At 34.8% G+C, this 12,683-nt stretch overlaps 1 protein-coding gene across 1 annotated transcript; it reads left to right on the forward strand.

Moving 5' to 3' along the window:
* Positions 1–743: 743 nt before the first annotated feature.
* LOC141638371 (tyrosine--tRNA ligase 2, cytoplasmic-like) lies at positions 744–9,977 on the forward strand. The gene is made up of 20 exons (XM_074447765.1): positions 744–910; positions 1,022–1,169; positions 2,899–3,185; positions 3,266–3,350; positions 4,272–4,377; positions 4,493–4,575; positions 4,711–4,856; positions 4,949–5,054; positions 5,148–5,207; positions 5,498–5,613; positions 5,701–5,848; positions 6,222–6,511; positions 6,739–6,835; positions 8,151–8,256; positions 8,367–8,449; positions 8,775–8,920; positions 9,026–9,131; positions 9,243–9,299; positions 9,392–9,460; positions 9,745–9,977. Exons 1-19 carry the CDS (start codon positions 843–845, stop codon positions 9,410–9,412), a joined length of 2,259 nt encoding a protein of 752 aa, XP_074303866.1. The 5' UTR covers positions 744–842; the 3' UTR covers positions 9,413–9,460; positions 9,745–9,977.
* The last annotated feature ends 2,706 nt before the right edge of the window (positions 9,978–12,683 follow it).

Consider the following 12,683-nt stretch of genomic DNA (forward strand, 5'->3'; position numbering starts at 1 on the left):
ATTACAATTATTATTAGTTATTACATTAATTATCATTATTATTTTTTTATAATGATTATTAATTTTTTATAATTATTATTGTTATTTTTATTTTTATTATTATTGTTATTATTTCAGTTGAATTCAGCTCCATCTTAGTTCAGTTTAGTTCAGCTCCATTCAGTTGAGTTTAGTTCAGTTAAAAAAAACTAAAAAAAATAAGACCTTAATTTATTTATAAAGAGAAGAGTTAAACTCAACAATGTTAAAAAAAATATGACCTAAGTTCCAAACTCATACCAGTCTGAAATGATTTATCATTCCAAACCCGAGAAAAAAGATTACGCATTTGAGGTAATACTTCAGACCTTGTAGTTTTTGAGCATATACACATTTTTTATGAGCATATTACCATTTATAAATATAGTTTTTGAGCAATATTATATTTTTTTAGAGTAATATTTTAGTAAATGTGCTCAAAAACTTTATGCTTAAGCAGAAATAAAAAACTTTAAAATAAAACAATAGGAGGAACTGTTCCAAACCCATACCCCTATGCTGATACGAGTAAAAATCCTCTCCATTTCCTAAAAAGAAATGGAGAGTCCATTTTCTATCAACGGACGAGATTGAATTCTATCGAGATCGAACGGTTCAGGATTTATGCATAGAAATAAAGGATTAATAGAGTATGAAGAGGATAATATAATTAAATGGGTTTGTGAGAGGAAATGGAGAGAAAGAAAATGGAGAGGATCCTAATTGATGCTGATACACCCTTAATAAACCCTTAACCCCATGTCCAATCGCCAAAAAAAAAGGACAACCCAATTATCTCCTCTCGCTGCTCAACAACAACATCAATGGCAGAACAGCTAATCCCAATTCAGGAAGTCAAGTCTCTCTCCATCGATGAAACTCCCAAATCTGGGTATATATTTATATATATATATATATAAACCTCTTTTAGCTTTACTCTCCTCTATTTTCATGTTACTTAATGTATTTTTCTTTGATTAATTTTGAAAATGATTTTGATTAGGATGACATTAGAGGAGAGACTTAAGATCATTAGAAGCATTGGCGAAGAATGTATTGGAGAAGATGAGCTCAAAGATCTTCTTGCTAATAAAGATGAACCCATTTGTTTTGATGCCTTTCAACCTTCTGGTCGTATGCATATTGCTCTGGTAAATTTCGCAAAGTCGTAAACTTTATGCTATTTTGATTACTGGGTTCTGTTAGTTTAATACTTTAAATGTATTGATGGAAAAGAATTAGTCGTTATTGATCATTATAGTTCTTGGTCCATTTTTTTGAACTTGCGATCTGAGTAATTCTTTCGGTAGATAGTGTAATTTGATTAGATTGACGCATTTCGGATGAGTTTGATCAATGGGGGTTTACTAGTTTAATGTATTGATTGAAAAAATTTAGTCTTTATTGATAAGTAGAACTGTTTGGTCCATTTTTTGAATTTATCATGGGTGTAATTTTGCGGATAGAGTGTGTAATTTGATTAGCATGATGCTTTCCTGATAAATTTCTGATGGTTGATGTGAGGAGTTTCTACTGAACTATTGTCGGAATTTAGTATGTATATTGCTCTGGTAAATTTTGCAAAGTTTTAAACTTCTTTTTTTTTTTAAGGTTTTTGTTCGTTGTTATGTATTGATTGAAAAAGTTTGATCTTTATTGATAAGTATAGTATTTGCTCCATTTTTTTTAAAGTTTTGTGGGTAGAAAGTGAAATTGGACTAATTTTATGCACTCCAGATGAAATTTTGATCAGTAGTGGAACTAAGGGGCAAGCAAGGGCAGTCACCACCCAAACAAAGAAAAGTTCGAAAGCGCTTTAGTTATAATTTTCTGTATATTTCACGTTTACCTTATTCCATTAGTAGGTTGCATCCTTTGAAAATTTCTGCTCCCTAACTGTAAATCCAGGTTCCACCACTGATTTTGATGCTGGATGTGAGGAGGTTGTACTGAACTGTTATTGGGAAATCAATTTTTTGGCGCATTTTTTTTTTCTTTTTTTCCCCGAAATAGCAGCTTGTTTAGGTGATGTGGTACTGAACCTAGGATTCATTTGTGTTTAGTCTCTGTCATTTCATCTCTTTGTTATCTTGGATCATACTATGGCGAGATTTATGCACCTTGATCATCTTGTTAAAATGAGTCACGGTTAGTTTTGGTCCCCTTTTTGCAGAATTGGGTTACTTGGGTGGTTACATTAATTGGTTGTACCTGAGTATTAATGAGTAAATCACTTGATTTCACAAGCATCAGGGTTAACATAGCCTTTTTCATTGCATATTTGAGCTAGCTTAGCTGGGTTGTCACTGGACATTGACACTAATGATGACTTGGGTTTGAAGCCTATGAGGCGGCGGATTCGGAATTTCTTTAGTGGTCCCGTTACACCTAAAAAAAATAGCTTCTCCGTCAATCATCTTCTGTGGGTGTTTTTTAATTAGTTTTGATCAGTCATGATAACTTTTGTGTACTCTGAATCTACCTAAATTTTATTTACTTCTGGAGTCAAGATTGACCTTTCATTTATTATTTAGCTTGGATTTTTTTTATCATTTTTTTCCCGGTTTATTTCGTTGTATACAATGAAGATGATTGTGTATCTCAAATAGGAAGCGTCAAATATATTGTTTTGATATTTTCTCGTCTCTTTCTTGGTGTTCGAATAACTTGTAGAATGTGGATTAGAATTGGCAATTTGGCATATTAAATGTCTATTATTAGAAATGCAGTCATCATAGACATCTATTTAAATGTTTTTTTAATACCAAATTTAAACGTGCTCCTAGTTCTTAATTAATTGGTATAATACCCCGTAACACCTCTGTCACAGCAGGCTAGTTGTACCACATCAGTATATTCATTACAGTAGCATGTTTTCAGGGAGTTATGAAGATGATAAATGTGAACAAGCTAACATCTGCGGGCTGTAGAGTGAAAATGATGATTGCAGATTTGCCGGCATTCCTAAATAACAAAATGGGAGGTGATCCAAAGAAAATTGAAATTGTGGGGAAATATTTTATCGAAATATGGAAATCTTTAGGAATGGATTTCTTAGGCAAAGTTGAGTTTTTGTGGTCGTCGGAGGAAATCTATTCGCATGTGAATGAGTACTGGCCTTTGGTTTTAGATATAGCTCGAACGAACAAGCTCCCAAGGCTGACTAAGTGAGTTTCACTTTAATTTGGTCCCCTCTGCCTTTCTGGTGTATAGAATGACATAATGATCCTACATGTTGCTAGCGCAGTTGCTGTCAAGTTGAACAAGATGAGATATCTGGAGCCCAAATTATGTGTCCTTGCATGCAGTGTGCTGATATCTTTTTCCTGAAGGTATTGTATCCTGTGCTATTAAGCCTCAAGGCTAAAGGTTATCTCGTCATTGATTTATAATTGCTGTTCTGCTAAAGCTAATTTCTGTTTAGCTTGACTAGTCTTTTCTATGTTGGAATTTTTATAAATAAAACTATTGAAGGGAAACGATAGGGGAGTAAGATTATGCCCTTGAAATGCACTAGACAAGAGGAAATCTGTGAGATAACCATTAACAGATTCTTGTTAGCTTTCAATCATAGTAGTGGTAGATAAAACACAAATTGGAGTACAACGACAACAATGTAGCACAAAGCCTCAAAAAGCCATGCTTAGTTGAGTGAGGGAGAGTTTGATGTACGCACAGGACGTACCATACTCATGTGTAAAGGATGACCAATGTTGAAAATTGCTTCGGGAATTGCATTATGCGACTGCTATGTTACAATATAAGAATCACAGATATTTTCTTTGAGTCATTTTGCTTAATTCCCTTATATTTCTTTGCCATAGAAATTGGGAATATTTGATTCAATTAAAACCCATTTTGGATTTTTTTTTTAAAAATAAAATAAAATTCGGATACAATATTTGTAAAGACTGTGATGTTGTATCACCTTTCTCCCTCCTACTTTAAATCGTTTTATTATAATCGTATCTGTTTGTTCGTGTCATCTGATACTTGCTGCATTTTTTTCTTTCTATTTCCATTACCTTAACTTTTTAAGTAAACAAAGTGAGTAATTTCAAGTCTTGTAATCTGACTACTCTGTTCCATTTTGACGTGCCCACCTAATCTCGTTCAATCCCTCTTCCATTTTGAAGCACCAACATTCCTGCAGGCATTCAAGTTGAATTATAATTTCCGTTCCTAAGATTTCTTTTCGCTGAGATAACTTTTTCATGTCTAATACTGAAGTACTCCGTACCTTTTGTGAATAGGCGGACATTTGCCAGCAGGGTATGGACCAGCGCGAAGTCAACATTCTCGCTCGAGAATACTGTGATGGCACGGAAGGAAAGAACAAGCCTATTATATTGTCACACCGTACGCTTTTTTTTTTCAAGCTCACATAATTTGCGGCAGTGTCTTAAGCTCTTAGCATTATTCTTTCCTGGTTTGTTGACTGACAAAGTAGCTTTTCTTTGTTGTTAAACTACAGACATGCTTCCAGGCTTGCAACAAGGGCAAGGAAAGATGTCAAATTCTGAAGCATCATCTGCAATATTCATGGACGACGATCAGGTTTGGTGATAATAGCTGTCAGCATTACTGTCACTGTACAACTATCTTCTAAAATACACTGGCTGTATTGTTTGCTCGACAGAGATAAATCATATACTTGTACATTAAACTGTGTTGTGGCTTTTTTTTTCACAGGCTGAAGTTAATGTGAAAATTAAAAAGGCTTATTGCCCTCCAAAGGTAGTTGAAGGAAATCCTTGTCTGGAATACCTGAAATACATTGTGTTCCCATGGTTCAAGGAGTTCTCTGTTGAACGCAAAGCTGAATTTGGTGGAGCTAAGTAAGTCCTAGTCATGTCAGAAATGTAATATTAGCAACCCTCCTCCAAAATTTTAATGTTTCTTTATGTTGCTTAATTGTCGGGACTTTCAGAACTTACAACAATTACGAAGAATTGGTAGTTGACTATGAAGGAGAGGCGCTTCATCCTGGTGATGTGAAACCCGCTCTATCGAAGGCACTGAATAAGATTCTACAAGTATGTTTTGCATACCCCTTCACTGTCCTGTTTTATGCTAAATGTACAATATCATGTTTTATTTGTGTTTGATCCTTTTTTTCTTACCTTCAGCCTGTACGAGATCACTTTGCTAGTGATAGCAATGCCAAAGAATTGCTAAAGAAGGTGAAGGTTAGTATAATACACCCATCCTCTCTCGTGAATCTTGATAGTGGCTTTTTGTTACCAGAACATATAAGGTCAATGTGTGTATATTCTCTGAATAAGGGAAACTAACATCCATGTCAGAGGCTCACCAAATGGCTTTCTGGACAAATAATGAGTGTATTTTTATTGAAAGAGAGAACTAGTGTAATGATACCCAATAACCACTGGTGAACCCTCATTAGCCCTGAGGAGATAAATTATATAAGTAGTTTTTCCTTGTAACTATTTTAACAGCTGTTATGGCCTTCTCTCAGACATTTTCACGAACTACTTCAACAAAAGTGGACAAAAAGAAAACAAAGGAGCAGCAGACCCCAGCTGATAACAAAAAACCTCTTGCTGTCAACGACACTCCTCAGTCGAGCTCTGAGTAATTCTTCGTTCTCCCATCTACTTGTATGAAGTTTTGGTATCTATATAGAGTTTAAGTGTATTTATGTGTGTACTAAATCGTTAGGGTGGCACTGGAGGAGAGGTTTCAGATAATAAGGACTGTTGGGGAAGAGTGCATTCAGGAAGATGAGCTTAGGAATCTTCTTGCCCACAAAGATGAACCAATCTGCTATGATGGGTTTGAACCATCTGGTCGTATGCATATTGCTCAGGTAAATTTGGTTCCTCCTATCTTTCAAGAGGTCTTATAGTTTCTAGAAGAACTGGTTTAAATGGAAAGCAATTACTTTATATATAGAGTGTTCAAATACTTACACGTCATCTGACACTTGTCTTGGATAGTACTCACACTACTTTCAATGTTTGGAAACTGTTTTGAGTGCAATGGGTTTCTTGCTTCTGTTTCTGCTTGATTATCAGTTTGTGGCGCTACCTTAGAGATTGTTATTTGTTAGTTACATAATCACATTTTCTGCATGGTTAACGAAACTTGCTTGATATTGTTTTCTTAGTTTGTTGCACCAGTATGTCTTTTTGACGTTTTAATTTGTCGAGTTTTGTAATGCAATAATGTTGTGCTTGCAGGGGGTAATGAAGACAATAAATGTTAACAGACTAACATCTGCTGGTTGTAAAGTAAGAGTGTGGATTGCAGATTGGTTTGCCTTCTTAAATAACAAAATGGGAGGTGATTTAGAGAAAATAGAAGTTGTTGGGAATTACTTTATTGAAATATGGAAAGCTTCTGGCATGGATCTCAGTAGGGGCAAAGTGGAGTTGTTATGGTCCTCTGAAGAAATCAACTCACGTTCTCGTGAGTACTGGCCTATTGTGATGGATATTGCTCGAAAAAACAAATTGCCAAGGCTAACAAGGTTAGTGTGGTCTACCCTTATCCTGTAACTTTAGTCTCTTTTGAGACTGTATAAACATTGTGAGGCGTACAATTGACAAGGATTGAATTAAACATATTTATGGTCAATTATTAAGTAAATTCAGCGGTCTCATAAAGAGCACTGTGTTAAAGCATCTCGTTTGAGATTTTGTATATGTTCCGTCCATGTGCCCACTGACTAAAGGTTTGCAATTTCAATTTTTCCAGGTGTTGTCAAATTATGGGTCGAACTGAGCAGGACGAATTATCTGGAGCACAGATCCTGTACCCATGCATGCAGTGTGCAGATATATTTTTCCTAAAGGTGTTGTATGTTATGCTGTTTAGGTCATTGTCTCATTGGTTTCTAATATCTGTGATGTTCATCTCACACTTAACCAAACTGAAATGGTAGGAACTTTCTTTTATAGAATTTGGTGCACATTGGCTTTATATTTGACGAAGCAATAGTGAAGTAAAAACAAAACGAAATCAAATGAAGAGAAACAATGAAAATAACCCCAGATACATGCTGAAGAACTTACTAGCAAGTGCGGCTGAGTTTTTTGACAATCGTGTTGATTATACAAAACATTGTCTTCTAGGCTTCTCTCATTACTTATTTGGCATGTATATTGGGCCCAAATGTGGTCTATCACTTCATCACTTGCTCTTGAAAGTTGAAACCCTACCCGATAATTCTCAATCGATTTCGCCAGTAATGTGGAAAACTGTCCCACCCAGCCTCCCAGGCGTGAATTACAGCCTTTTAGTTCATCTTTTTCCGACCACCCTATGTAACTATGTCAGAATGAATTAGAGTTGTCAGTACCAACTTATAGTCACCGTAAGCCTACTTTGTGGTAAATAGGTTCTTGGTCTAGTTGTCTTGCAAAGATAGCTCCATGTACAATTGTTATTGCAACAGTGTTATAGCTCCATGTACAGTATCAACAATTGTTTTGACACAGTGCACCCTGATGTATATTTGTTATTGCAACAATTGTTATCATCACATGCAATATGCACTGCAAGGACGATTCCTAACAATTTCTTTCTATTTTGACACCTTGCCCCACGAAGCCGTTTTTCGGTGTTTCATAGCCTCTTCATATTTCACCTTCTTAGATCATCTTAGCGACAATGTTAAAATGATTTGATATCCATAACACTTTCCCGTCGCACCCAATCACTAGGTACATTGAAAATGACTTTTAACTCCACTATTATGTTTATTTTGGATCAATTTTTATCACCATTTCCAGTAAACACGCTTTTGAATTCTTCACTGTAATTTTAAGTCAATTTAGACGCCGTGCTCATTAAGCCATTTCTTGAGCTTCTATTATAGCCTTTAAAATCAGCCTTCGGACCTCTGTGATGATTGTGTCAGAATTCAATCAGTTTGTGTTGTGTGTATTATGTTTACTTTAGCTGAAGTTCTGCAAAATTATTCTTTTTACGTTCTCCTGGCTGTACATGGCGCTTAAAGTGTCTCTTATTTCTATTGAGTACTGGATTCCACATTGATACTGTGCTTTTCTGTCTTGTGTAAGCATTGAATTTTGCTGCAGTTGAAAGTAGCTTCTTGTCATTTCCATAAGCTAATTTGCCTAACGCTGGAGTACTTGTATGAACAGGCGGATATTTGCCAACTTGGTATGGACCAACGAAAGGTTAACGTTTTAGCTAGGGAGTATTGTGATGACATCAAAAGAAAGAATAAGCCCATTATATTGTCACACCGTATGCGTCCTTTATCTCTAATTATTATATATTTTGTAGTAGCACGTTAGCTTTATTGCTTTCGGTCGTGTAGACTTGTGAGTTACAGCTTGTGTTCACTTGTTTGGCAGACATGCTTCCAGGCTTGCAACAGGGGCAAGCAAAGATGTCAAAATCTGATGCATCATCTGCAATTTTTATGGAGGATGAGGCGGTATGATAGTATTGTATATATGTATACTCCGCATGATGCACCAATGCTTTCCATTTTCTTTGCGCATCCACTATCTAGTCTTGAAATGACCTTATTGTCAGGATTTTAAACAGTAAATTGGCCGGCTTACATTTTTGAATCCTTATTTTAGTTCACTTTTCTGTTATTGGCTCACTTGTACTTTACACTCATTTTCAATTGTTTTCCCTAAAATATTGTGCTATTGCTGAGAATGGTAGGCTGTTGTGAGTATTTTATGCCGTAAATTTTCATTAAGCAGACTCAATTTGTGGTGGTGTACTTAAGTTTGTTCTCTTCTTTGTAGGATGTAGTGAATCATAAAATTGAGATGGCGTATTGCCCTCCAAAGGTAGTTGATGGGAACCCGTGTCTGGAGTACTTGAAGTACATTGTATTCCCAAAGTTGAAAGAATTTACTGTTGTCAGTAGCGCTGAAGATGGTAGAGCTAAGTAAGTCCTCTCTATTCTCTATCAAAGAACCTCATATTTACAACTTTTGCGGCGTCTTTTGTACCTCGCGTTGCTCATGTTATGCTACTTTTACCTTGGTTTCAGGACTTATCAAACCTATGAAGACTTCGTGGTCGACTATGAGGCAGAAGCTCTAAGGCCTGATGATGTGAAACCCGCCTTATCAAAAGCGCTGAATATAATTTTGCAGGTGATTTGTCAATAATACTCTTTTACACACTTAACGCAAAAATACACGTGTTTGATTTCAGGTTACTATAAAATAGCAAATCTTATGCTTCTTTTCTTTCTTTACTGTCAGCCTGTTCGAGACCACTTTAGCAGCGGTGCCCCCAGAGACCTTCTAGAGAGGGTCAAGGTTTGAGTTATTTTAATGTTTATATTATCATCATCATCATTGTCGTGTTAATATAAGAATTATTCTGACGTGTTTGTTTCCGACTTTCTCAGTCCTACAGGGTCACTAGATGAAGGAAACCTGAATCATCACTCACTTTGGCTCTACCCTTAGATTATCAGGCAAGTTGTAAATCTTTCCCATGAAACTATTCAACTTAGCAGTCGTTTCATACCGTTGGTTCGCAGAGTGCTGAAAATTTTCCACTTACATCATAAACCAAAATCGACTAGGTTAATGGAAATTTAAGATTAAAGTTAATGTGCTAGTCTTCTTTACCAAGTTATCTTCTGGGTAGTAATGGATTCTTTTGGGCATTTTGTTGAGATATGACGATGAATTGTGGTCATATCGAGATTAGGAAGCTATAAATATATTTGTTGAGATATCACATTTGAATGTCCAGGTGGAAGTGCCTATTCAAGTTGAACATTATATCAAGGGAACCAGGCCAAGTTCGAGTTTTGATGATAATTGATAAGTTATGAACACGATTTCACCACTTAAGATAGCTGACATTTAGTCATTACTCATTTGTGTTAGTCAAGCCTTCATTGGTTTATAATTGTATTTTTATTGAAGATCATTGTAAAATGTTGTTCGATTAATATACCCTATATTAAGATGGATTTTCAAAAATGCGATCTAATTGTATGAGATTCTGTACTCAATTGCCTCATATATGTACTCCGTAGCTCGAAGAAAGTATATTACAGGGGGATGCATTATAAGGACATTTGATTGGATTAGTGTAATCGTCAGTCATTCCCCTAAAATAACGAAGGTTGAATGAATTAAAGCTTAATGTAGGATTGCCATATGGGTTGGATGAGTTCAAGTTCGACTTGGGTTAAAGTAGTTGTGTGTTAATGGGTGATTTTCGTGTTAAAATCAGTCCGGATACTCTGTCCCATTTTCGTGTCCCATCTTATGTCACGATAATGGGACAGAGGATCTGGACTGTTAAAATATGGAGTATTTGTACATGTCCGTCAATATGGGGTTATAAAACATTTTCAGGTTTTTCTAGATGCCATTTATTAATACTCAAAATTAGTCGAGTTGACTTCCTCGTCGTAAATTTGTTCTTCATTTTAGGCTATTATAATTTCGTGCAATTAGTCTTATTATAGACGGATATATCCGTTTAAAGTGAAAGACGGGTTAAATATGCTTAAAGTAGAGACATTTTTGGCTCCACCATGCAACTTGTTGCTTGTGTTATGCTTAAAGTGAGTGGATATTTGGCCCGTCTATAATGAGAATTTGTGAATTTGGTGTGATACTGAGATAATTGTATTTTAATGTTCAAAAATAAAGGAGTTAAAGAAATTAGGTGTTACATTAAAACTAAAATATACTTGAGGTTTGAATTACCTTCTTCCTAGATAAAATGCCGGCGTGGCTCGTTTTGAAAAAAAAAAAAACGTAAATGTCTTTATGTAGGATCGATCATTCATAACAAAGATGGTAAATTGGTAAGCGGCGTTTGTATAAGTTAGTCTAACAAATTTAGTGATACCAAAAGTCTTTGAAGGTCTTTTTATTTTTTCCGAAACGATAAGAAATCATATAGGGCAATATTTGTTTTTTTCCCTAAAAATGATTACTATGGAATGTCTCATAATATGATCTAATTTTTTTCCTAAATATCTTTCTGTTGCGTGACGTTAGAAAAATCGTTTTTCGCCCTAACAATTTGGGTCAACAACACACTTAAAAGAGGTTGGATTAAAAGTTGAGTCCGTTACCGAAACCCACGGCCGGACGCCGTGTGATATCCCTAACAAAATTAGGGTTTCCAAACTATAAATACCTCATTAACCCTTCAATACCACCCAAATCTCTCCTCTCTATTCTTTCCCTCAATTAGGGTTTCACTCTTTTTCAATCGTTTTTCAATTTCTTCATTCTTTTCTTATGCAATTTATAATTCAATTGCTTAAACTTAATACCACTCTTATTAATCACCCGTCTCTTTAATTTAATTTTTTTGTTTATTTTTTCAACAATTTTACAAATATTTTATGTTCTGTTATTTTCCGGCGGTTGATTGTTAATCGCAAAGTTGCTCAATGATGATTTATTTTGCTTTAACCACACTGAAATAGAGTAAAAATCATCGTCGGCGACGGCGTAATCTTGATTTTAACCTAAAGAAAGGAGTAATTTAAACCAATTGAATTCAGTTGTTTAGCATCAAACTAGTGAATCCGAACCCTATAAATGAGCTTTAACAGCTGATTTGTAGAGTAAAGATGAAGTTTGTTTCTAAGCAATTGAATTAATTGCTGTTGTGTTTCTCTTTTCTTTTTGTTAAAATTGAGATCGTTGTTGTTTGATGGATTTTTGTTCTTTTGTGGAAAACTGGCCCTTTTCTGAGAGCACTTTTTCATTATTTTTTCTCGGCATTATCTCATGTTTTAGATTTTTCATATGATTTACTTTCTCTGTTCAAATCTTTGTTTACGTTTTTTAGAAATATTTCTCACAAACAATTTACGGTAAATAAACAATTGAGATGGAGTATTGTATTTTAATATGTTGGTATATTCTTAGGGACAAAGTACTCCGTATTCAACAATGTTTAAAGTTGGACACAAGCGACATTCTCGAATAATCAGCCGTGTTACTAATATTGAATAACCAATGGTAGTACTTATATCGACAATTATAATAAGTTAGAGAAATAAATAACAATGAAAGTACATTGCAATCAATATTAAGAACAAGGCAACTAAAGTCATCAAACACAATGATCATTGCAGGGGACTAATTTAATTCGCAAATTCTCATTATAGACGGGAGATATTCGTCTATATTTATAGACGGGTTAAATATCTATCCATTTTAAGCCTGTAATAAGCAACTGGTGGGTCTAAAAATGTTATCACTTTAAGCATATTTAACCCGTTTTTTTATTAGACGGATATATTCGTCTTTAGTGAGACTAATTGAATTTAGTGTGAATATAATTATGCCTTCAAGATGGGGGAGTTACATAATAGCCGGATAGTGAGTCCAAAAAAATTGTCAAAATTATTGATTTATGCGATTGAATATATTTTAAAAATATCGTTTTAGCAAAAATCCGAAATTATACCCCGGTTTTTTACCCAAAATTTTGTTTTGAGCTACGTGCCTATATTCATGCCTCCAGTCAAACTTAACTAATCACTAAAATATAAATTAGAAAATGGTTTGTTGACGGCAGATTCAATTTCAAAAAAAAAAAAAAAAAAACAAATTTGTGTAATTGATTTGTGTTGAACAGTAAGAGCTCCTTAAGAGTAACTCCAATGGCAAGCCACAAGACTTCAGAAAATTTGCTTTTTCCATCATTTT

The sequence above is a fragment of the Silene latifolia genome, unplaced genomic scaffold (genome assembly GCF_048544455.1).
Source record: "Silene latifolia isolate original U9 population unplaced genomic scaffold, ASM4854445v1 scaffold_20.1, whole genome shotgun sequence".
Lineage (NCBI taxonomy): Eukaryota > Viridiplantae > Streptophyta > Magnoliopsida > Caryophyllales > Caryophyllaceae > Silene > Silene latifolia.

Excerpts from the sequence above, each read along its gene's own strand:
- LOC141638371 (XM_074447765.1), top strand. The coding sequence starts at position 843 with ATGGCAGAACAGCTAATCCCAATTCAGGAAGTCAAGTCTCTCTCCATC. Across the intron at positions 8,450-8,774 it reads TTTTTATGGAGGATGAGGCG|GATGTAGTGAATCATAAAAT; the intron begins GTATGATAGTAT and ends TCTTCTTTGTAG. Across the intron at positions 9,132-9,242 it reads CGCTGAATATAATTTTGCAG|CCTGTTCGAGACCACTTTAG; the intron begins GTGATTTGTCAA and ends CTTTACTGTCAG.